This window comes from Lissotriton vulgaris, chromosome 11 (assembly GCF_964263255.1).
Source record: "Lissotriton vulgaris chromosome 11, aLisVul1.2, whole genome shotgun sequence".
In the NCBI taxonomy this organism is placed as follows: Eukaryota; Metazoa; Chordata; class Amphibia; order Caudata; family Salamandridae; genus Lissotriton; species Lissotriton vulgaris.
In genome coordinates, this window is record NC_141699.1 from 759,093,660 (window position 1) to 759,120,040 (window position 26,381).

At 45.9% G+C, this 26,381-nt stretch overlaps 1 protein-coding gene and 1 pseudogene across 2 annotated transcripts in view; one reads left to right on the plus strand and one right to left on the minus strand.

Annotated features, from left to right (window-relative positions):
* LOC147683468 (ephrin type-A receptor 3-like) overlaps positions 1 to 3,908 on the plus strand; it is a 522,416-nt gene extending 518,508 nt beyond the window's left edge. Inside the window, exon 17 of one of the 2 annotated variants that reach the window (XM_086943881.1) lies at positions 1,479 to 2,611. In XM_086943881.1, the coding sequence (XP_086800007.1) occupies positions 1,479 to 1,578 (100 nt within the window). In that variant the 3' untranslated portion in view covers positions 1,579 to 2,611. Of the gene's footprint in view, positions 1 to 1,478 lie in introns of both variants that reach the window. The other variant, XM_086943880.1, reaches the window with a different exon arrangement.
* A 14,462-nt stretch (positions 3,909 to 18,370) lies between these two features.
* LOC147683469 (uncharacterized) lies at positions 18,371 to 19,787 on the minus strand (annotated as a pseudogene).
* Positions 19,788 to 26,381: the final 6,594 nt, after the last annotated feature.

Sequence of the window (26,381 nt, forward strand, 5' to 3'; positions counted from 1 at the left end):
ACTACTCGACCTCAGTGCCGCGTTCGACACGGTTAACCATGCCACATTATTACATCGTTTGAAGGGCATGGGCGTGTCGGGCGTGGCCCTGGAATGGCTGACCTCCTTCCTGGATGAGCGATTCTTCCAGGTGTTTGAGGGCGAGGTAGTCTCCCCCAAGCATCCACACAGCTGTGGGGTTCCCCAGGGCTCCTCCCTAAGCCCCTCTCTTTTTAATGCCTACATGCGACCTCTAGAAAAGATAGTCCATCCCTTCGGTGTGCGTATTGACACCTACGCCGACGATACCCAACTGGTGGTCTCTCTGGACCACACTGAGGGGTCGTCCAACACCTTGGGCCCCTGTCTAGAGGCTGTTGCTAAGTGGATGCATTCCTCCTGTCTCAAAATCAACGAGGAGAAGACGGAGATTATGCTACTGGGCAACCCTCCACCGACCACCCTGGCCTCCATCTGGCCCACATGTCTCGGTCTTCCTCCCCCCCCCCAAACCTCAGATAAAGAGCCTTGGAATCTGGCTCGACAAAGCGCTAGACTTTTCGGTCCAAGCCACCAAAACAGCCTCTACGTGTGTTGGGCTAATGAAAATGCTCCGCAAAGTGCTCCCTCTGCTTCCATTCCAGGCGAGGAGAGTCATGGTTCAGGCCCTGATACTCTCCCGCCTGGATTATGGAAATTCTTTATACATAGAAGCCTCGGCAGCAGTGACCAATAGGCTTCAAGTCACGCAAAACTGTGCCGCTCGATTACTGTTTAATATTCCCTGCTGGCAGTCAGCCAAGAAAGCCCTAAAAGAACTTCACTGGCTCCCAGTGGCTGCCAGAGCACAGTTTAAGGCCATGTGCATTTTGCACAAATCTTTCCACTGAACAGGCCCTGCCATCCTGTTCCCCTTAGTTGTGCTCTACGCCCCGTCTAGAGCCCTTCCCTCTAGCTCACTGCATCTAGCAACCACAACTAAAATTAACAAAGCCCGATGGGGCGGCCGCTCCTTTTCCCACACCGCTGCGAGGCTTTGGAATTCTCTCCCCCTAGCCCTTAGAGAGAATAATAACCGGATGTCATTCAGGAAAGCTCTGAAACCCCATCTGTTCGCAAAAGCGTGTTGACCCACCCTGTAGCTCACCACAGTAATCAGTCAAAAGCGCTGCGAGGCCTCCGGGTAGTTACGCGCTATACAAGTGTAATTTTTCATTTCATTTCACTACCATTTTACACTAGACGGGTATGGATGTTGAAGTGTCCTATGGCCCACTGCCTCATATTTTGATTGGCTATTGGAAGGGATTGCTAGAATGTCTCTGTTTGTATGCTTAATTAAGAAGTTACGTCAGACATTAACTCTCCTTCTTTCTTTGGGGTGGCAAAAGTATTACTTTTTAACTGTTGTGTAGTTAATTCTACCATCAGCATCCAAAAAGCTAATTCAAAAGAAACTGTGGGCCACATAATGACCATTTCTTTTTTTTGCTTTTCAGTGAACTCAGCAAAATAGGCATCACACTTGCTGGCCACCAGAAGAAGATTCTCGCCACTGTACAGAACCTTCAGGCTCAGGGGATGCACCTTCAAGTATAACAATACTCTTCACCAACTTGGACAAAGACTGCTGCATTCTGCCTGAGGCTGTGTATTATTAGTACATACCAAACAGCTTTACTGCTCACAAACTTGTGGACCCAATAGGACCTGTGAGAGCCGGGTTCTAAACCACCTTTGTAGCACCAAAATGGAAGTACACCAAACGGATGAAGGATCCAACACTGTTGACATTTGGGACTTTCTCTTATACTGAAAATGGTGTCCGGGAAAGAATGCCAGTGGGGTTGTCGAAAGAAACAGGACTTTGTCAGGGAGGGTAAGGTAGTAGGAAAAGATGCTACTCTCATCCAATGACTCCATTGTTTAGAACTGGAATTCAGACAGCAGAATTTCTTCCAATAAGCAATCTTCACCAACAGGAAGGGCCTGTTCTGTATAGGATGCTGGTTAGTTGGGCAGCAAAGTGAGAGAAGAATGAAGTTGCTGTGCATAATATTTACGCAACACAGTACAAGCTTGTAAGTTGTCTCCAGCATGAAGAACTTGCTTGATGTCCTCCCATGCTTGGTTGATGTCATTGCAAGCCCCTGCGTTGAACACAAACAAGGAGAAGAAGGGTAACAGATAAGTTTCCCTCAAGATTATCTTTAAAGTATTTCAGCTGGGAAGATCAACTCCTTATTCTTTCTTTGGCCCTGTTTTTGGCATGCAACTCAAGGAAGCCTTGGCAATATTCCAATTTGGGACAAGAAACCTGGTGAGGACCATTATGTGATGGAATTTCTACATGACTAGTTTGTCACCTGAAGACAATTGGATAAGGCAGATGAGATCAAGAAAATGAGGAGACTGGGAAAGAGCTGGATGGCCACTCATCCCATGCTCTGGATATGGAACCTTTGTGATAAATTATAAATATTAAATCCATTTGTGACTAAAAAGTCTGGTTTGCACCTCCCTTGAACGCCATCCATAGGGGTGGGAGATCTTTTTGATGAATTGTAATTGTCTCACCCCATTTTGTCTATGTTTTTAATTTAAATTAAATAGTAGTGAAAACTCCTATGTCAAAACATTACACTATCAGAGAAGGCGTGATATTGTGGTAGATATAATGTGTTATACTCCAAGTAACTACAACTATAGAAAAGTTATGGTATTTTCTAAGCTAATAACACAAGATCTGCTGCAAGGCCCCATCACAGGATAGATTGACTTTAATCACAACCTATTTCCTTCATCTACGTCCCAAGAAATGTCCTGTGAGATTTTTTTGCTGTTGTAAACATGTGATCATTTCATACAATGTACAATGCCTTCCGCTGCCCCTACGGTTCCCACCGATGCACAGCTTTTAATTTGCCTCCATGTCAGATTGTCACCATGCCTGATGTGGGACAGAACCATTGCTTGTAGACAACACTCTCTGGGGATTAAACTTTTTCCCTGGATCAATAATTAAACCATCTGGGAGATACCTCGTAAAAGGTTAATTGAGCTTGGTGTATATTTCCTCCACTAGGGAATAGATCACTAATTAACTGAGATGACTGTCTTTTTTTAGGGCATTGAATTCAATATTTGAGGTGAAAATACCTGATCTGTTGGATGCTGGACACCAATACAACTTCTGTTTTGAGATTCTTATCCTACTTTTTCCACATCTGTGCCTCACTGGGAGAAATAGGACAGAATTAAAAGAGGAACATGAAGGGATAGTGTATAACGTTTTTGGTTGCCACACAAAACTGTCCTACGCTTCATGGCCATGGGCAGCTAATTTCAGTCTAAGTTACACTCTTTTATAAGACACAGCACACGTGATTCTTTAAACATATTCATTTAATTGTGATGTATAACATGTGTCACCTCATCACAGGAAGGTGAGCGGCATTGTTGAATGGGCAATAGTGAGGTAGCAAGCAGACACTCGACTTAACTATCTGGAAGACCCACCTGTATGAAAAAGAGTAATTTACAACATTGATGGAAGGTGGCCTAAAAGTTGCCATTAGCTATTTCTTATTCATAGTAACTGGTGGCGCTGAATATACTACATTGAGAAGTTTATTACAATTATAAGGAAGATGTATGATACACTTGGGGTAAATGGAAACAGAGTTGGTGAAGCAGTGATATTTAGAGCATCCATGACATAATTAATATTAGAAATTAAAGACCAGAAGTTGTATAATGAAATGGAATGTCTCCAACACTGGAATCTATGTCTCAGTGTGAACATTGATACATGTGTAGGGTAGAACATTTCAGTAAAAATCACTCAGTATCCTACTTGACCAAGAAAGTGTCAAGACTTTGAAAAGACCCTTTGCAACATCTCCTGTTGTTTGGTACCCTGACCCCCACCAAACGCATTGCATGGAAAGCATCCTTTATTGGAGAATATTGGCATTGGTGTACAGTGGATCAGATAGACCTGCATGTCCCGCACTAGTTGATCTATTATGACACTGTAAAACGTTGTTTTTGTAGGAAAAACACAAAAAGTGCATTGAGCATCACTACTCTTGTTGGGAACTGTTCATTAGTAACGCATCTGAAGGAACACCAACATAAACCCCTCCAGCTTTCTTTGGTCAAATTTGTGATCATGAGAAGACCTCATCTTGTAGCTTGAGTTTTCACTAAATACACTAGTGCACAGCATCTAAGTCGATCACACTAGCTCAGCATACTCTGCCTTCTAAGCACACCCAGTTACCTCTAAAAGGCCAGGCTACTTAAGACTTCATCTCTCAAACTTAGACCAAACCCACTCCAACATGACCAACAGCTCTATCTATACAAGACCAAAACCTCCATCAGTACTTGGTCTTATGAAAACGCATTACTGCTGTGGCGGTAGAACATCAGTATAGTCCCTGCATCTGAAAAAACATGTTATGAAACTGGTCTGCTTTTGCAGTGGTATCTTGGTCATAGATAGACGTTAATACATGCAGAGGCTTTGAATAAGGCAGGTCTGGCTAAGGCATAGAAAGCATCCTCTGCACTTTCAGGATATCTAACTGCTTAGTTTGTCTTTAATTTCTTCTGTAAGGAAGGGTATTTGCTCTCCAATGTTGATTTACTTGTACAACACACTGAAGCCAATCTGAGATGAGTTGTGCTATATAAAGTAAATAATAAATAAGACTTTAGTTTACAGGCAATATATTAAATGAAGAACAACAAAAACCACACTGGTTGGTCAATGCTCACCTTTATGTAAGGGGTACGTCGATGTAGCTAAAAGGGACTTCTGCAAAAGCACATCTATTGTCTTAGGGTATTTAGATAAGCTGTCCAATAAGAAAATTCTCTTTTGCTAGACTATTTCAGTGACATTTTGAAAATCAGTCTTGGTACTTCAATAACTTATAACCCATAAGGGACAATGGTGCAGGTGAGAGCATGTGAACCGTAAACTGCAGCCTAGAAATTACATTTTCTAAGAATAAAATAAATCAGCAGTGAGTGATCCACAAACATACCAGTCATACCTCTTACGAGAAAACCATTTGTCAAAAGTCACTAAGAAATTGCAGATGCCCAAGTATCAGCTGAACATCCACAACTATACAATATGCTAATGTGCAGAGTGGTTCAAATGAAAGAATATCCTTCACAAGTGCTTCTCCAGTGGACAACTGAACACATTTTTGATTCAGCTGGTCTTTATAGTCTTGGTGGAAAGTGTTGAGATATGAGTACGCTGAGGCTATTTGTGCACAATATTTTATTCAGTGAGGGACTAAAGGGATCTGATGCATCGTCATGCAGTATACACGTGTGGTTAACTTGGGTACCTGCATTTGCATGTTTGACACACACAGATCCACCTTGATCCCAGTGCACATTTTTACTCAGCGTGCAATCTCCCCTAATGTATTTTTGAAAATGTTCACGTGTAAAAACACTTTTCCAGATATTTTTTAAATCAGTCGTGTGAGCCCTTTAACAGTCTGCTGTCTGCAGTGGGCCATTGTATCTTCTCTCTGTTGACTTGGACAACCAATTATTACTGTACAGCTGGGTGCGAGTCCAGCTCTTTGTCATTCATAAGTGGGCTGGTAGTGGAACCAGTCACTCGCCTGCTGACTTTCCCAACTACGCAAGGGCGAAAGTGCATAGTGCCCGTTGCACGAGTGACCCAAGCTAACATTATGTTTATGGATCCCTGTAAATTCTTCGACCAAATGTGGCTTTTGGCCAGATTCAGATTTATATTTTTGGAAGGATCTCTTGTGAAAATGTGCTTTGTGGGACCCCGTGCTATTTCTCCACTGTTCCACACCCTGCACGAATAGGCAGACCTTGAGAGATCACATAAGCAAATGCGCAAGTGGGGGTGAGAATACGGGCATGCCACAATCAATCTGTCATACAAAGGGACACAATGTACGTTGATGCCCTCTGTATTAACCAAACACAGCATATCTTGCATACAAGTGAATGGGACTGTAGGCATGAATTAGGTTTACTACAAATTGTGCTGTTTTTGACGTAACTTCATTTATTTACAGTGCAGTCTCACACTTCCCTCTTTTGAGGAGTTCCTAAAATATACAATACATTGTGCTACAAATTTGTTATATATGTGGATTTTTTTACTTTAATTTCAAAGCCATTCCACGCTCTATTTTCTCACATTGAGATTTTGTTGTCAGGTTTGTAGTTTTACAGCCACTACCATTGTAAGAGATAAATTATCATTAAATTTGCGGGTCTACGAATATGTGCTAGTGATTTTTATTTTGTTGGTTCTTGGGTTCTCGTTTACTTGTAAAATGTCCTTTCATGGTATAATTTTTCTTCGGTTCAGAAACTTTTATAAAGCGTTTTATTTAATTTAGTTTTGTATAGTTACTTTTGTGTTTAAAATATATTAAAAATGTGTGAAACGAGTTGTGACATACCGCTTGCTTCTTAATTCTGTCGGAAGGGCTCAGGAAGGGGAAAATTCAAATGACTAGAAGAGAGCCTGTCCACTATTTATCATTTCATTCCTATAGGTAGGGCTTAATGAGGCAATTAGGTCAACACATCAAATAATTCTGGCATATTTTTGATAGACTGTTGATGGATTGAAGACCCTCTTTTGTTGTGCTTTGTCTGAAGTTACAAAAATGCCAGTATGAACTAAAGTCATTTCAACAAGGATCATTTACAATATATAATATCTGCTGAACAAGTATGCAATATCTCACACTTTTTAAGTAAAAAGATTGACTGATAATTTTAAAATGTTATTAATAAAATGTAAAGTATATTGAGGTCATACCCAAATTCCTTGGTATAGAAATCTTTTTAAAACATTAGTAGGTAATCTGGATTAACGAAAAGGTCAATTTGACTATGCCAGGATTTAAAATTGATTTAAGGGACTCAGTCAGTCAAGAAATCTTTATTCGATTTAGTTAAAAATCATACCAAGAGATAAAAGCATTTTTATACAGATAAAAATCTATTATACAGTTTCATACTAATCAAATTCATGTGATAAAATATTTGGGTTATAAAAAGTTTTTTTTAAATACAACTCATTGGGAAAAGCCTGATACTGTCTTACGTGATTTAGTTCTAGCCGCCGCCACTAAGAAGTTTGCTATGCAAAATGTGATGCGAATGTTACTCAGTGATTGGAGATAAAGCAGGGCTGGTCTCACCTGGGAGAAACCAGCCTCCCTAAAAACAGGTAACAGATGTTTTTTTCTAAACTCAGAAAAGAAACCACAAATCATAACAAAATGCAAGGTGTCTTGAACAGAAAAATTATCACAGGTGCAGGGCGGGGCTGACTCTGGTTTATCCCGTGTATTAAAACTACCCAAGTAAAAATGTTTCAGGTTAAATCTGAACTTAGTCAGAAGAAACCAGTGAAATGGCCTAGTGACCAAACTTAGGTATGGTTCAAGTGCAATAGAGTTTACTAACAGATAATGTCTTCTCACTGCCGGCTTCTGCAGTTCTCTTTCCTCACGGCCCACTCTTGCCCTAATCATGAACTGCTTCTTAACAATATCTACATCCTGTTTCCTAATACCCGAAGGGGATGTAAAGAGTTCCGGGCGACCCAGTTCTATGAAAGACTTCTTCAAATAGGCCATCCATGGCACCCTTTTGAGGTGGTCTAGAGACATCACATTGTTCATAATCATGTGATTAAGGGTTAATTCCTTATTGAGCCACGTCTTTAGCCAGAAGATTAGAGGTGCCATGTTAAACCTATCGATAACGTAATCCAGGCCCACCTCCGCGTGTATGGAGAAGGTTCGTGTGGATAGTGGAACAGACAAAAGGGAAAGCAAAAATCTGTTTTCTGCCTTCTGTATTGGTTCAAGGCGTGCATAACCCCAAAGCAGTGCGCCATACATTGCCAGTGAGATACATTTACTATTATAAACCTTTAAGAGGGCTTCCATCGGTCTGGCGCCCAAACTATTTGCAAAACCCATAAGAGCTGCTGATGACCTAGCCACCGCCAGGCTTTTTACCCTGACCTGGGGACCCCATGAACCCCTTTCATCAAAAAGCACCCCCAGGTAAGGGAAAGCAGAGACTCTAGTAACGACTTCGCCCTTACACTTAAAAGTTTTAGCTGTACCCTTATTTCTGTGGTGCCCGACAACCATTGTATGTGACTTATTCGTGTTTACCTTCAAGTCCAGTTGGTCCATGAAGGTACCAAAGGCGTCCAGGAGCCGTTGGAGACAGACGCCAGTGTGGGCTATCAGCACTGCGTTGTCTGCGTATAGGTGAGCAGGGATCTTAGCTACTCCTACACGCGGACAGTCTCCATCCACTTCTTCCAAGTAACTACCCAGGCCATTAATGTAGATTGTAAAAAGCAGGGGGGCCAGTATGCAGCCCTGCCTGACCCCGCGCATGGAATTAAAACGGGACGTGCACCTTCCCTCATTGGTGACCCGCACAGCTGCAAATAGCTCTTGATGAAGTGAAGCCATATACCTAACCAGTGGCTTGTCAATCCCGATCCTCAGGAGAATGGCCCACAACTTAGACCTGTTCACCAAGTCGAAGGCCGAGGAGAGGTCCATAAACGCAAGGCCTTGGCCACCGTATACTTCGAGATCAACAGGTGTAAGTTGGAGCACTACTCTAATGTTCCACTCTTCTCTCTAAACCCGTACTGGATGTCAGCCAAACCCCTACAGCTCTCAATACTATCCCTCAACCTGGCCTAAAGGACTCTGCCTAAGATCTTGATTGCAGAGTCCAAAAGGGATATGAGCCTATAGCACCCTGGGTCATCACGGTGACCCTTCTTGAAAATGGGAACAATGGTGGAAGTTACCCAGGTAGTTGGTAAAGGGTTGCCATTAGCAGCGGTAAATACATTGACCAAAACGGGACTCATAAAGGTCTGGGCAGCGACAAGATTTCAATTCTAACAAAAAAATAAAAGTCGAAGAAAAACAGTATATGAAAGGTTGAAGCACACTCTCCAATAGGTTAAAAAAGAAATCCTACCTAGTTCAATGTGCATATTATTAGCGTGCTGTTCACTGTAAAAAGGCCTAACCTTATTAAACACAGGGTACACTTGGCTTGTGGCATCACTTCCTTTTATGTCATTGTGCTGTGCCCACTCTAATTGTTATCAATTAAGCCGCCACGCCACCGCTCCGTGGAAGTTCTCTACCGCTCGCCCCCAAGATTACAACCAATTTTTTGATCTGGCGGACGGGTGGCAAGGCGGTCCCCCTGTGGTGCATCTTTCAAAGGCGGAAGTGCTTTTGGAAGGGGCACCGCAACAGGAACGCCTCATGGGGTTCGTGCACGGCATGGACTAGAAAGTCCATGCTGTTCAAGAACCTGGGTGCATTCACACATGGGGGCACATGTTGTGACCACCTGCATGCATCCCCAGGCTGAGGGAGCAGGCCCCTTTGTTTCTGCACTACCATCCATTTGTTGGAGGGAAGACCTACATGAAACTCCTGATGGGCCTGAAACTTGTAATATGCATGGCGGTGCCACAGCGGCACCATCTGCATATTACATAGCCCATGACTGCTGCGCCACCGCCAATAAACAGCGGTTCCCTGGTGGAGCCGGCGGTCCAATGACGGTCCAAACCATAACAGGGCAGATGGACTGCCAGTATGGCGGTGGATGGATCACCAATGCCGCGCCATCACAGGTCTGACATTCCTCAGACCACCAGACTAGTAATTAGGCCCTTGATAGTTAACAACGTGAAAAAAGACCCACAAAGACGTGGACCATCCATTCGCCCTCTCTTAAATCATTTTCACCTTTCCCTGCCATCAGCTGTATTTCTATGAGTATACATTTCTCAATTTCTTACTGGAGCACTTGATTCTTTAATATGTTATGACTAACTATTCAGATGTTGAATAAAAAACTGAATGAAGAGTCAATACCTTTAAGCGTGGTAATACAGAGAGCAATGACTGCTGTGCTGAATACTTATGTTCTAGAAAGAGTTTAGCATAAGGAGAGCCTTGTGCTCTCTAGTGGCTTACAAGGGATTAAACATTTAGGAGGTGTGCTGTAAAAGGGGTGTGGCCTAAGAACCGCTTGCAAGAAACCTTCTACATAATCATGACCTATGTAAATAAGGGTGTGACCTAATGCATGCGAAAAAGAATCCTGTGCGTCACAGTTTCATTAGTAATGTTTTACTAAACAACAAATCGATAAAATCAGCAGGCACCAAGGGCCATATATATATAGACTTTTGCGATTTGTTAAGGCCGAAATTCACAGAATTTCGGCCTTAGCGAATTGCAAACGGCCTTTTTACTGATTTTGTAATGTATGAACAATTAGCAAAATAAGGAATCGCAAAAAATTGTGATTCCGTATTTTGCTTAAGCATTTAAGGAATCGCAATTTTGCGATTCCTTAAATGCTATGTATGTAGCTTTTTAGACTTGCGATTTCAGGTTTAGAAATCGCAAATTACCACCAACTTGTAGTTGGTGGTAATTTGCGATTTCTTGTACATATGCACAATTGTGCATTTGTGAAGGTGGCATATGACGCACATACATGCCCATTGGGCATGTATGTGCGCCATATGCACACACATGTAATTTACAGGGGTGCAGCAGGGTGTCCTTGAGACACTCCTGCACCCTTGCAATAATTCTCAAATTGCGATTAGCAAATTGCGAATTCGCAATTTGAGAACTTTTTCGCAATCATTCCTATGGGCCTCCTGGCCCATAGGAATGCATTGGAAATTATTCCTTAATTGCGAATTCGCAAAATGTGAATTTGCAAATAAGGAAGATTAAGGAATCGCTAAAAAAACTAATTTCTTCATACATACCATTTTGCGATTTCTAAATAGCGATTCCTTAAAAATCGCTATTTAGGAATCACAAAACGGAACTATGATACATATGGCCCCAAGACATTTAACAGTTTACATTATGAAGCATGGTTACCTTTCTCCATCAGCAATACAACTCTTGACAAGTGTCGGAGGGAAAATTAATTGTGGGCAGGAGGGGCCAGGGGACTCGGTGCAGCAGCTCAGAAGCCGCGCTGGGGAGACCCGTGAGAGAGAACTAGGGGAAATGGGACAGCTTAATTTGCACCGGGGTAGTCCTGGAACTCTTGCTCTAAAAACAGGAATAAACGGATACATGAGCCTTGGAGACTGTTTCTGAAAGTTGAACAAGTCTTTATTACAAGACACAGCTTCTAGAAATATTCAATGATATCATGAAAACCGCATAGTACTTGATCATGCTCCTAGCATTCTCTTGAAAGTCACATGGACCAGTTTGGGTTTACAAAGTACAGTTTACAGCTGCTATGAGAGAGAGAGGCTATACTTTAAATACACTTCTGAGCTTTGAGGCAGCTTTCATAGAAAAGGTTAAGCACATATTATTGGGCACACTCATCACTGCATGTAAGATGTCCTGAAAGTACAAGTTTAAAGACCTTCAATGCAGTGGGGATAAAACAAGGTCAGAGAGAACATAACATATCAAATAGTGAAATATAACTTGAAAAGCAACAAGGAAAAAGCATTTCATTACAGCAGACTATACAATGTAGGAGCAGAACCTAAGTACATGGAACAAGGGCCATCGCGAGTAACCCCTGGGAAAAACTCCTGTCCGACACCCTATGTGCAAACGAGGAGTAGTTCAACGATAATCAGGCGGACCACCCTTTTTTTTTTTTTTTACATTTTTTAAAACCTCTATTTGAAAATGCACACAGCTATTCAGCCTAACATCCCGGAGGCAAGGCAGCATGGTGATTCAGGAGAGCAATAGTGCAAAAACATTCGTTACAGTATAGTGCAGGTTGTTTTTATATTTTATATAGGAAGAAAACGTAGAACAAAGAAAGTAGAAACGCCAAGCGGCGCTAAAGAGTGGCAATGGAGTAGAGGAATCCATCGAGGAGTTGGTAGCGGACAGAGGAGAGCAAGCATTGATTCGCTGATACAGGAGAGTAAAGCAGGATAGTAGAGGGGAGGGGAAAAACAGGATCAGACAGTACATCGTATCACAGTTGGTGTCACAGGCTATGGTGACATATGTTCATCTATGGAAACAGGCTCCGGCGGCAGGCAAATATCTCCCCGGTAAGCATTCCAGGCCCCCCATACTTTAGTCCATTTCTGGGGCCTACCCCTGGCAACATAGACCGTCTTTTCCCTGAACATGCACCAATCCATGTTGGCCTTCCACTGTACCACCAGGGGAGCCGTGGCAGCACCCCATTTTTGCGCAATGTCCCGTTTTGCCACCATGTTGCCCAGGGTAACCCACTGGGTCTGTGCTACATTGTGATCGGATGGTTCCCAAATGTTGAGAAGACACCTCCGAGCCTCTGCGTTCTCCACCACCCCAGTTGCCTCGCTCATAACCCTGTGTACACGTCTCCAGTAGGAGGCAATGATGGGGCAATCCCATATAATGTGCAGGAAGGTAGCAAGGGCACCACAGCCACGACGACAAAGCCCGTCGGGCGAGTATCCCATACGCACAAGACGGGGGCCAGTCACATACACTCTGTGTAGGATCTTGAATTGCACCAGCCGAAGACGAGAGGAGATGGCAACCTCCTTAGGGGAGGACACAGCACTCTGCCAGTCCTCATCGTCAATCTCCAGGCCATCCCCCACCCACTGATCACGCACTCCAAGGAGAAGGTCGGTGCGGACATTGATTCGTTTTTTATACAACAGTGAGATAGCACTATCGGGCATATGGCCATTCAGCACTCTGTCTTCCAAGGGGGAGCTCTCTGGAATCGCCCCCTCCGCCGGTTTGGCAGAGAGCAGCGCGTGCCGCAGCTGGGCATAGCTGAAGGACTCCGAGCCGCCCAACTGGTATTCAGCCTGCAGTTGAAGAAAGGTCTTGATCTCACCCTTAGAGATCATGTCGTCCACCCTGGAGATACCTATGAGGTCCCATTTGTCAAAGCCCTTGGTGTGCCATAACCTGCCCAAAATATCAGAGTCATACAGAGGGGTGAATCTGGTCAGTCTGCCCTGCCAGCCCTGCGCCTTTGTGATCGTCCGCCAGATGTGGACAGCTGTCCTCGTTGGACCCGACATCCGCCTGTCCAAAGACCTCGAGTATAGTGCCCGGTAATAATTGCCACCACCCAGGAGCCATCTATCCATTGCATAGCCGGGGCTGTTCACCGGACCGTACAAACCATGGTTAATTGCCGCCAGTTGGGAGGCCCAATAATACCTACGCACGTCCGGCAGTGCAACGCCCCCTTCGTACCACGGAAGCGTGAGCTTCGTGATAGTGACGCGGGGACGGCCATCCCAGAGCAAGGCACGTTGAAGGCTCTCAATCTCCCTAAAATAGTGGGCCGGGACTGGATCTTGGGTGTTCTGCAAAGCATAAAGGAATCTGGGCAAAGACATCATCTTGAATAATGCCGCACGGCCCAGCAGGGAGAGCGGCAGCTTGCGCCAACTCTCCACATCGCGCCGGAGACGCAGAAGAGGCGGGAGCAAGTTGTGGTCATATCGCGCCTTCGAACTCCCGGAGATGTAAATCCCCAGGTACTTAAAACCCTGACTGGCCATCTGTATGTTGCAGCCTCTGGGGAGGCGCGGCGTGTCCCCCTTTAAGACATACAGGGAGGACTTGGCCCAGTTGATAACGAGGCCAGAGTACCGTCCAAAAAGTCTGAGCACATCGCATGCCACGATGAGTGACTTGCAGGGGGAGGTTAAATAGAGCAGAATATCATCGGCATAGAGGGAGACTCTGTCCTTGAATCCGGGGGCCCAGGTTATGCCATGCAGATCAGGGTGTGTGCGCAGCATGGCCGCAAGCGGCTCAAGAGCAAGGGCAAACAACAGAGGTGACAAAGGGCAGCCCTGTCTGGTGCCCCTGTGAAGGGCAAAAGACGCCGATAGACGGCCATTAACAGCCACGTTGGCCAGTGGACCAGCGTAGAGAAGTTTTACCCAACTCACAAACACCGGGCCAAAACCGAGCTTCGTCAACACCGCCCAGAGGTAACTCCACTCAAGAGAATCAAAGGCCATCGTGGCATCAAGGGAAGCGAGGACTGCCGGTTCCTCAAGAGTATGGGCCCTAGCCAGGGCGCCGTGGAGTCGACGCAAGTTAAGAGCAGTGTTGTGGTGAGGAATAAAGCCCGACTGGTCCAGATGCACTAAGTCACCAATAACTCCAATCAGTCGATTGGCAAGTAGCTTGGCGAGGATCTTAGGCTCAACATTCAGGAGAGAGATGGGATGATAAGAACGACACAGGTCTCTCGGCTTCCCTTCCTTATGGATGACCACAATGGTGGCCAACCTCTGGTCCAGGGGAAGATGGCCGGCGTCTCGCGCTTCCAAAAACATAGTACGCAAGTGCGGGGAAACCACGTCCGGTCGAATCTTGTACAACTCGACCGGGATGCCGTTGGGGCCTGGTGCCTTACCCGACCGCAACGTACGGATCGCAAGAGCGATCTCGTCGGCAGATATGTCTCTGTCCAAATCGTCGCGGTCTTCATCAGAGAAACAGGGAAGGTCAACGGCCGAGAGAAGCGCTGTCGAGTCAGCCTCGGAGTGGTCCGAAGTAGAGGTGTAGACACCCCGGAAATAATCAGCAAAAGACTCGGCAATGGCACTGGGGTCAGAGACAACCACACCGTCGTCGCCCATAATCTCGGGCACGACTCGGCTAGCCATCTCCCTCCTGTCCAGCCAGGCCAGCAACTTCCCAGCCTTGTCACCAACGTCATAGATACGACCCTGCTGTTCCTTAACCAAAGCCAGGGCAGCATTAGTGGCAAGATCGCGGTATTCAGACTGTTTGAGGGAAAGGGCGTGTAGGAGAGCAGGGTCGGGTTCGGTCCCCAACTGAGAGTCAAGGCCCATAATCTCTTCCTCGATGTGTACCAAGTCGGCATCTCTGATTCTACGGGCCTCCGCTATAAGAGCGAAGGCCTCGCCCCTCAAGACAGTCTTAAACGCCTCCCACAGGGTCGCGGCCGAGCCAACCGAACCCTCATTTTCAGAAAAGTAAAGGTCGATGGCCCTGGCTAGGAGAGCGCGAGTTTTGGGATTGCGGAAATACCAGGGGTTAACCGCCACCGGCCGGTCCGTCAGGACGATGTCAAAGTCAAATGAGACCCATAACGGGGAATGGTCAGAAATACCCCGCGCCAAAAATCGGGCCTCAGACACGGCAGGCGCATGTGCTGCTAGGGTGAGAACATAATCTATACGAGAAAGACTACCATGCGCACCGGAATGGAAGGAGAAGTGGCAGAGCGAAGGGTGTAAAAGCTGCCAGCTATCCACTAATCCCATGGTCTCGAGGAAGGATGGCAACCGCAATTAGGAACCCCGGAGGTCCCTAGGCGGGTGGCGGTCCAAGGAGCCAGAACAAACCGAATTAAAATCACCCCCCACAACCAACAAACCAGCAGGCAAAGTTAAAATGGCGCCACCAAGGTCTTGGAAAGTACTAGATTGTAGGCCTGGGGGAACGTAAACCGAAAGTAACGTCAGGGCAGGCCCTTCCCATCTCCCCGCCACTGCGGCGTACCGCCCCCTCTCATCAATCAGAGTGACGTCTATCTCAAGTGGAAGGGACGTACGTACAAGGACACCCGCCCCCCGAGATCCAGAAGAGAACCCTGAGTGGGCCACCATTTTGTATCCCTTACGATTGAGTGCTTTGCACGTGTTACCAACCAAGTGTGTCTCCTGCAGAAGGACAACATCAGGCATGTGGCGTTTAAGCAGTTGAATGACAACCCCTCTCTTGATACGGTCACCCAGCCCATTAACATTCCAACTGAGTACTCGCAACTTCCTACCCCCCATAGTCATGCCACCCGCCCCATCCAACCCCAACAATCCTCAACAGCAAGTGAAACATAACATTGTGCACGACCCATTGCCTAAGAAAGAAAAGAAAGAAAGAGCAAACAAACGAACAAACTTGCCCAACTCCACCCCCCACCCTGCACCCCTGCAGCAGACTAAAAAGCCCCCTCAACCAGCAGTGTGCCTGTCGCCCCATAAACTAGTCTACGAGAAGCCCCCAGAGGAGTAAGGAATCTCCACGAACACCTCCCGCCACCCTCCATGTTAACGACAGGATAATTGGCAAAGTCAACGCAACATCAGTAGCAACAGTCACATACAGCCGGGCCACCAACCGCCAAAATCTGTGAAGTAGAGCCAAGTTCTATTGATCGGATCCACCAGTCGCGCCTCCATCGCGTTCGCCGTGGCCATCTCGGCGATGTGGCAGAGTGTCCAACCAGCCGCTCACATTTTCGGGAACGTCAAAAAACAGAGCATGACCATCATGTTCAATCCGGAGCTTGGCAGGGAACAGCATCGAGTACTTAAAACCCATGTCCCTCAGGCGCCGTTTCACTCCCGCATAGCTCTGGCGCTGCCTCTGTACAGTCCTGGTGAAGTCCGGGTAAAAGTGTATCTCAGAATTCTGGAACTTAAGCGGTCCATGCCTCCTGGATGCCTGTAGGATCGCATCTCGGTCCCGAAAGTTGAGGAGCCGTGCAATAATGGGTCTAGGCGGCACGCCCGACTTCGGCGGGCCGCCCGGAACCCGGTGGGCGCGCTCCACTGAGAAGAAATTACTCAGGCCAGAAGGCGCTAGATGTGTCTGCACCAGTTCCTCCACAAAAAGGTCCACTGCTGCTTCCTCCGAGCCTTCCAGAACACCAATGATACGGACATTCTGCCGCCTGGCACGTCCCCCAAAATCCTCCAGCCTCCTGGAGAAGTGATCAGTGGTCAATCGCAAGTTCCGGACCTCAGTCTGTAGGTCCGAGACATTGTTGGTTAGGCTAGAGGTCTTGATATCAAGTGACTTCACACGGTCATTTGTCTTACCCAAGTCGGCCCTGATAAGAGTGAGATCCACTGCCAAAGTGTCCACCTTGTGGGTCAAGACCTCATGCTGCTTTTGCATTTCGGACTGAATGCCCGCGATGGCCCCCATAACGTCGCCACGGGTAGGCTCGGACCCACCGGGCGAGCCCGCCTGAGGGAGGTCTTAAGTGGAGGCCACCGCATTGGGTGGGGTCCGTGGCTGGACATACCGCTCAATCCTATTCAGTTGTGTCTGGGTCTTGCCGCGGACGCCTTTGTTCGACGTCTTGTCGGGGTCTCCTCTGCCCGCCATGACAGGTCTGATGAGAACAAAGGGCCACACCGCCCAAGCTAGAGCCAAGTGTACCAAAAACAGGGCCAAAGTCGATATTCAGGCCAGGCCGATGACAGATGGCACCTCAATCACAAGCACTCCGCCAGCTGGAACCTCGAGCAGCCACTTCGCATTCCAGTCGTGCGGAGTGACGGAGATCCAGGAGACAATGGCGCGTCCCTGGCACAAACTTCCACTCGACGTATCTCAGCGTAGGAACCACCGATTTAGAGGCAGAAAGCGGCTCCCGCGTCAGTGACCATTCACGAAGTAGAATCCACCAACGTGGATCAGGATTTCGAACAGGATATTTGCGGAGGATCGGAGGGTCCGCGGAGCTCCGAGCTTACGCGGCCATCTTGGTTGCCCGCGAAGCTCCTCCCCCCCGGTGGACCACCCTTTTATATTGTTCAGGGGTGAGTAGCCTATGGTCACGCCATATCACGTCACCTCAAACCACATATCCTTCTATCGCCTCTCCGCCCCTGCCTGGTGACTTCCCATCATAAGTGTAAATGTGGCCCCTTCTCGTAATTGTGTGGCACGTACGCCAGCCTAGACTGAGTTTCTGCCATTCTGACTGGAAGTTTGTCATTAATCAGAAATGTGTTATTATTGCTTTGAAGGATTCCATTCATGCGTTTATGTGCCAGTCTGTGATACGGATCTGCCACATTTGTCCTCATTTATCTGACAAGCTCGAGAAGTAGCTTGTGGTGGGAACTTCCCTTATCTCCGTTCACAGCTTTTAGGTGGGGTGCTCGGGGTGTGTTGCAAGAATAAGAGGGAACTTGAACTTCAATGATCGTAAACCTAGCATACAGTGGGGTGGGGGCCTCGAAGGAGTGCGAGGCTTCGCAGAAGCGGAGCTGGCAGAAGCCTGGGTCCGATCTGCTTTCTGCTTCTGTTTAAGCTGAAAGAAAATGGCAGTGCTCAGGCCAATGTAACTGAGGCCTATAATTTCCAAGCAGCAGGGCCTACACAGGGTTCATGCTTAGCTAGTGATAAGAGTGTCCTAGGATAACTGTGCAGTGAATGTTTCTCCCTCTGTCACTCCCCCCTCTGGTTTATATATGAACCAATCAAACATCATTAAACATCATACTTAGCTGGAGATGGGGGAAGCAGTCAGGGCGAGTTTATGAAGAAGTTGTTCCTAAATCCTCATCTGGTCCCTCTAATTTCTTACACATGGTCTCATAGGGAGGTACTGACTTTCAGAGGGGAACTGCGCTAAGTGAACGTCAGGGATGGTACGCTCTATGTTCAACACTGCTATCTCTACATCTTCCCCTTGTACCCTGCGTATACCTGTGTAGTTCATCTCAACTTTCTTAGACCTTAGTCTTCTAACATAATGCAACATAATCTGTGTTCCAAAATACACAATTACAAGCACACATAATATAGGCATTATAAAATGTAGTACTGCAGATAGCCATGAAGGCATCCAGTCTAAGTTGGACCAATTACTTAAAACATCTGCTTTTGCACTTCCATCCTCAGGCATCTGTCTCCCCAAATTGTCCAAGTCCTCAATGGCCTTTGTAAGTGTTCCGTTATCAGCATCATCGGCCAAAATGAAGACACAGCAGGACGATTTTCCCATTCTGGCGCATCCACCACTATTCATCGCAATTAACTGGACTAGAACATAGCGTTGTTCCATAACCATTAGTCTCAAAGGTCGTAGTTCTTCTTCCAAGGCGTTGAACCCAGCTGCATCAGTTCATATCTCGTTACTTGGAGCCATTGAGCATTGGCTTTGGTCTGGAACATGGGGATAACTCCCCCAAAGAAAAGTTCAGCATCGTTGAAATCTTCCGGAATCTCATGGAATGTGTCATCTGAGGAGTACTTTTTGACTTCTCTTTTTCGGTGGTGGGGCAGGGTGACATCACCTGCCATTGGGTGTGCATGGATGTGGGAAATGTTCGCTGCTGGGACGATGAGATGCCATTCATGCATCGTCACGATAGAACAAAGTCCTTGCCAGTGGGGAGGCAACTGCAGATACAGATTTTCTCCGCATATCCAATAAATGCCAATGAGGATGGATGTGCCGGACTTCAAGTTCGAATTAAAACTAGTGCTGTTGCAATTAGTATTCCTGCCCACAGGTACCGTTCCATTACCTAGGAAGCAAAGGAGAGGAGACTTTAGCTTGTATGCTCTTTTCTGTGTGTATGGTGTACCCTCATTGGACGTGTATCTTCTAGTTTCCCTACCGCATATCTCAGCACACTCCCTTTCTATCTCCACATTTAAATTATGTTTGTGCTCTTGTCCTATAGCTGTGCTACCTAAGGAGGCTGCCTTACATATTAAGTCATGTGGACCATTCCACTTATTGTTGAAATAAATGTTGGCCTTCAGGTGTAGAATTGGTCTCCACTGACAAGGGCATATGTCATCAGTATGGTTACATTGGTGATGTTCAGGTGAGTGGCATTTGGATGGGGGTGTTGGGAAGGTGAAGTACCCTAGTTTCTTATAGTGACGTTCCCAAACCTGCATTACGTCGGCAGGTGCTTTCATATCACGGTAAATCTCCATTCTCCTTTCAATTTCCAATGGATTGGTGATGACCCTAAATGTTACATACTTGTCATCCCACTCTGCGGTATTTACAAATGCATCATCCACTTTGGCTGAGTGGAGCTGTATCTGACCATGTATGCGGCAAAGAAACAAGTGTAAAAGACATTTGGCTGTGGGTGGTGGGACTTCATTAGGAAAGATCAATTTATCTGCGCCTACAGCGTGTGGAATGTGTGAACATACAAAACAAGAGTCATTTGTGGCTTTTCTTCCCACCTCCCTCATGTCTCTGTACCACATGTTATCTAACAATGCATTGTGGATACCATAATCCTCTGCACTCTCACTAGGGCGCTGGGAGTGGAAATCAGGCATAGAGTGTTGGTCGAAGGTGTAAGCAACTGTCTCCTGGAGATTACTAATCCAGTCTGCCTTAGGTCGGGTACGCGATGTATATCTAACTGGCACTATCTCGCCACTCATTCTATATCTAAGACTTCTTTTATTTTGGCGGGATCGTCTTGGTGTACCTGGCACAGTGGGAGTCAAGATAATATCGAGTGCCAAGTCCCTTCCTGTAGGGTCAGCTTGGGGTACAGTAGGTGTCAAGATAGGCACAGAGGTGTCATGGCTACTACTGGTGCTTATCCCAGTTTGCTTGTTACCAGGAAGTGTCTTGTGCATGGGAAGCTCTGTGGTCGTGACAAAAGTGAAACTCGAACAAGTCTATATTACAAGACACAGCTTCTAGAAATATTCAATGATATCATGAAAACCACATAGTACTTGATCATGCTCCTAGCATTCTCTTGAAAGTCACATGGACCAGTTTGGGTTTACAAAGTACAGTTTACAGCTGCTATGAGAGAGAGAGGCTATACTTTAAGTACACTTCTGAGCTTTGAGGCAGCTTTCATAGAAAAGGTTAAGCACATATTATTGGGCACACTCACCACTGCATGTAAGATGTCCTGAAAGTACAAGTTTAAAGACCTTCAATGCAGTGGGGATAAAACAAGGTCAGAGAGAACATAACATATCAAATAGTGAAATATAACTTTAAATGCAACAAGGAAAAAGCATTTCATTACAGCAGAATATACAATGTAGGAGCAGAACCTAAGTACATGGAACAAGGGCCATCGCGAGTAACCCCTGGGAAAAACTCCTGTCCGACACCCTATGTGCAAACGAGGAGTAGTTCAACGATAATCAGGCGGACCACCCTTTTATATTGTTCAGGGGCGAGTAGCCTATGGTCACGCCATATCAGGTCACCTCGATCCACATATCCTTCTATCGCCTCTCATGCCCCTGCCTGGTGACTTCCCATCATAAGTGTAAATGTGGCCCCTTCTCGTAATTGTGTGGCACGTACGCCAGCCTAGACTGAGTTCCTGCCATTCTGACTGGAAGTTTGTCATTAATCAGAAATGTGTTATTATTGCTTTGAAGGATTCCATTCATGCGTTTATGTGCCAGTCTGTGATACGGATCTGCCACATTTGTCCTCATTTATCTGACAAGCTCGAGAAGTAGCTTGTGGTGGGAACTTCCCTTATCTCCGTTCACAGCTTTTAGGTGGGGTGCTCGGGGTGTGTTGCAAGAATAAGAGGGAACTTGAACTTCAATGATCGTAAACCTAGCATACAGTGGGGTGGGGGCCTCGAAGGAGTGCGAGGCTTCGCAGAAGTGGAGCTGGCAGAAGCCAGGGTCAGACCTGCTTTCTGCTTCTGTTTAAGCCGAAAGAAAATGGCAGTGCTCAGGCCAATGTAACTGAGGCCTATAATTTCCAAGCAGCAGGGCCTACACAGGGTTCATGCTTAGCTAGCGATAAGAGTGTCCTAGGATAACTGTGCAGTGAATGTTTCTCCCTCTGTGACAAGTTAATCAGGTTATTCAGTTGCAACAAATATCCATGTGCCCAGAGTTGTGTTGTAGTTCCAGGGAGTCACATGCAGGTATGTATTTTGTTTTCTTCAGCTGGTGAAGAACCAAAGCATCGGATCCCTAGAGCCCTGGTTCAAAGTCGGTTTCTTAGGGACCTGCCTTGGCAGTCTTGGCCCGCTTTGTGTACATCTTTCAACCCCTCCTATGGCTTCTCCTGATGAAAGGGAGTGCAGAGTAAAATACTTAAGTGGGTCTGGCGGTTGTGGTAAGAGAGGTAAGTGTGAGTACACCGATAGGAAATGAAGAGAGGGCAGATAAGTGAGATTAGGTAGAACCTTGGTGTGAAGAGGCTGGAGAGCTGCATCACAAGGAAACACTAATGGATGAAAAGCGGAGTGGAAGGTATGGCGGACGTGAATGGTTTGAATGGGAATATATTTCAAGTGTTTATGGAAGAAGCAGACAGACTAGAGCAAACCTGGGAGAGGGAATACTAAAGAGCGACACAGCAGGAGACTTGCACTATTTATGAAAGTGATCTTATATGTAAACACTTCTCCTACCTTGCTGCTCTCTAATAGCTATTCTTTATGGCTCTAGTGTTGGATATGCCACATTACCACCAAACATATGGTCTAACCATATTAGATGTACGATAGTAAACCCTTACCAACCTACTGGTCCAAAAGCAAACCGATTTGGTTCATCAGAATATACAAGGCAAGGAGCTGAATAAGTACAGAGGAAACTGATATGTACCAGAATTAACTGTCACTTCTGGGAAGTCACTAACTCATTGATTCATTCATTGACTGAACTGTGTTAAGTGTTTATTTACCGATATGGGCATCTTGGATCTAGGAATAAGGATTAAATGTTTGAGGGACTAAAACCAAGGAACAGGAAAAGTTTAGGAAAGATGCAAGTGAAAGCTTTTGATGTGTGAAAGGAGATTGTTCCAGATGTGAGGATCACACAATCAGAGGGCTTAGACACCAGACTAATAAGCTTTAATACAGGAGAACGAGAATCAGAGTCCACGTTGGGGTGTGAGGTTTTCTTATGGCTGAGGGGGTTGCATAGTGCAAGAGGAGGAGATGTTTCAGATTCTTAACCTGTTCCATGCTCGTGACGGAACCGCTCCGTCACGAGCCTCGGGTGGGCTGTGCTGGTGACGGAGCGGTTCCGTCATGGCCCGCTCGCCACGCCTACGCGGCGCGTTCTATTGAGCGGGCAGGGCCATGACGGAACCGCTCCGTCACAAGCACAGCCCACCCAAGGCTCGTGACGGAGCGGTTCCGTCACGAGTACGGGAGCACCGCGCGGCCCCCATCCCCCTTAGCGCTGCGGCGGAATAGCCGCCGCAGCTAAGGGGTTAAAAGCCCCTGTACCTAATTGTATTTATTTATTTATTTGTTTTATTTATTTGAAAGGTTTTATATAGCCCTGGCTAGACCCGGAGGTGTCAGAGCGCTTTACATGAGTATCAGACCATAGTTGCAGGTTGCGTCGTTTTAAAGGTTACACAGTTATTAGAGCATAGCTACATAGTTACATGTTGGGTTGAGACAAGCAATAAGGACAATATACCTACGGGAAAGAGCAGGCAAGGGTAGAGATTCAGGGGAAGTAGACAGTGAATGAAGGAGGGAAATTGGAGGGGGAGGGTGAGAGACACAGTATGAATGAAGAGGGGTAGGGTGACGGGGGCACAAACCAGTAGATGAGTAATAGCTGCGTTCAAAGTCCAGTAAGCTGTTATCCCAGGGGAAGTGGTATCATTCCCCCAACTCTGTTGCGAGAGGCTCCCTTTACGCAGTGGACTCACTCAGAGGGGTCTCTGAGACTCTAAGGTCTACCTACTGGATCCTTCCCTAAAAAGGGGAGAGGGAGTGCTTTGGTAAGGGGCGCCATACCATACCTCAACTGTCAGTGGGTCCCTTAGCGCTGTGGACTCTCTCAGAGGGATCACTGAGACTCCAGAGTATAAGTAATTGGATCTTTCCCCAACAAGGGGAGGAGTGCTTAGTTAAAGGGCACAAGGGACAGGGGGCTACGCGGAGTAGCAGACAAGGGAAGAGATTAAGGGGTGAGGGGATAGGATCAGGGGAAGTAGACAAAGAATGAAAGAGGGAAAGCGGTAGGAGAGGGTGAGAGAGCATGAAAGGGGGAGGGTGATGGGGACACAAACCGGTAAACTGGTAAAAACCTCGTCCAAGGGTAATGTGGTTGAATTCAAGCAACTTACTGCATGCTGAGAGATTCTGTCTCTTCACACATTTGACTATGGAGGATTCAGGGAGGGTTCAGAGAGAGTCACAAACTCTTGATAAAACATGTCAATACTACCGGATCAATAAAATGATGTGGCAGGAATTGGAGGATTTTCCCCCAAAAGCTTTAACACATTTAAGCATGCCAAGGGAAGAGCATTGATTTGGACTTTGAGTTAAAGCTTTTGCTCCAGCAATACTCATAAAGATTTAAGTTTCTTTGCTGGAAGGGAGCATTTACCATCGATCAACATCCCAACCAATTAGTAAGACCTCGCTTCTATTAGCACTGAGTTTCAGGAAGCTTGGCGTCATCCAAATCTGAACTTCATGCAGATATGTAGTCCGCCTGACTACAGAGTTAGATATACAATCAATTGTATGTCATTAGCTCAAGAAAGAGCTTTACAGCAGAAGATTTTAATAAGTGGATCTTGATGGCAAATTTATATATTGAATAGTGTTGGAGAGCATGAGCAGCCCTGTGGAACCAATAAGGAGTTAGAGCCACAGACTGAACCCATTCTTTAAAAAACAAGCATTGACATAACCAATGTGTCTTGTCTTTGGGACCTTATACGTTTTTTAGCCATGCAGCGCACTATCCTGGGGGCAGTGCACCCAGGGAGTGAAGAGCTAAATACAATGGGTGATGCAGTGTGATTCAGCAATACATGCCTGCCACATGAAACATTTATGGACACATTCCAAGGCTTTGTAATGCACAGACATAAAGACAAGTGCATCGATGCAAGTCAACAGCACTATAACATTCTGTGTATGACTGCCTCACTAGAATATTGAACAGCCTATTAAAAAAAGCAGTGAAGTACTTTCCAATGGCATCACATCCCTCATATCTCAGGCCTCTATTCACCAGGCACCTTCCTCCAGCGTTTTCCATTTAAAACACTGCTTGCACCATCCATTTACCAGCAAGCCCCCTTACCTGCGCCCTGTCGCAGCTGCCTGGGTATAGAAGCACTGGACATAGCAATAACAGCACAATATTCCCATTTGTCAGGTAGAGGGGAAACATGTATAAAAAGAGGGCAGCATCTGCTTCACTTAATCTCCCCACACTTAAAAGCTAAAAAATGAACCTGACTTGTGCAATGTAACTGGCACTTTTGTTAAGCGCTTCGATACCTATGGGTCAGTAAACTTCACACCATATTAAAATGCCCCCCAAAATTAATCTGGCACTGTGTAATGTAACTAGCACTCATGTAAAGCACTCTAACACCTTCAGGTCACTTGAGTTCACAATATATAAACAATTGTCAGAGAAAATATGACGGGAGTTGCCCAAGCCTTGCCCTTAACTGTGCTGCAAGCGTTGGGCTGCTGAAGGTCCAGCCACCGAGGCTCAGTGAAGCAACGAGCAGCGAAGCGGAAGGGGTTTAGGGGAAATCATTGCACTTTGAAGACAGAGAAAATTAAAGAGGCTATTTTTCAAAAACAGCATCTCCAGTGTCTGACATTTCATCTTGCTATTTGAACGGGACGGGGAGATTAGGTGATGGGCACCAAAGCTGAACCATCGAAGACAGGCAAACAGTGACATGAGCAGGAATCAAAGAAATAAATAATCCCCCAAATAAACTCACAGAAGCGTAATGTTAACAGTAATTGGGTGGTGCTCTGTGGGAGGAAACCAAACACTAATTGGAGGAACATAGAGGAAGGACTAACCATTAGCAAGCAAGCATTTGTAAATGACAATCGAAGGGACGACTAAAAAGGCAATGGGCAGGCTGTCAGCCCAGAGAGTGAATACAGCATGTCTCGCTGAGACGGCACATGCCAGGGCTCGACATAATGAGGTAAATCTAGTGACTACAGACCGTGGATAGCAATTTAAGTCCTACAGCTTGTATAATGTGATCCACTGTCTCAAAGGCCACTAAGAGGTCAAAAAGAATTCAAGCAGAAATCAAGCTGCATGGTTCAAGTAATTTAGAGTTGCTTAGATGTTTGACTAACCGCTTGGCTGCAATACGCCCACATATTTTAACAATGGAAGGTACTATTGTGATAGTCCTATAACTTTCTCTCACTGAGCCTCCCATGTTGTCCTTCTCACTCATTTGGTGAAAACTCCTGCCTTCTAGTCAGGAATAGCCATTCAAGATGAAAGAAACACAATAATGATGTTCATAGAAATAGGTCCTAAAATCTGTGTATAAGCCTACAAGAACGAGACCAGGCAGAGATTATCGGGAGAGACGGATTTAATTAGTCTTGCGGAGAGGTTATTATTATTGTTGGTTAAGGTAGACCAAGCTAGTCGGGGTTAGTGGAGAAGGAGCACAGCAGAAAACCCTAGCCGCTCAAGATAGTGTAGAATGAGGGATTTTGTATGTCAATGTCTATTGTTTTCATTTTGTTGGTAAACTATTAAGCTATCTCTTGTTAAAATGATTGTGATGAGGTAGTAGCAGAG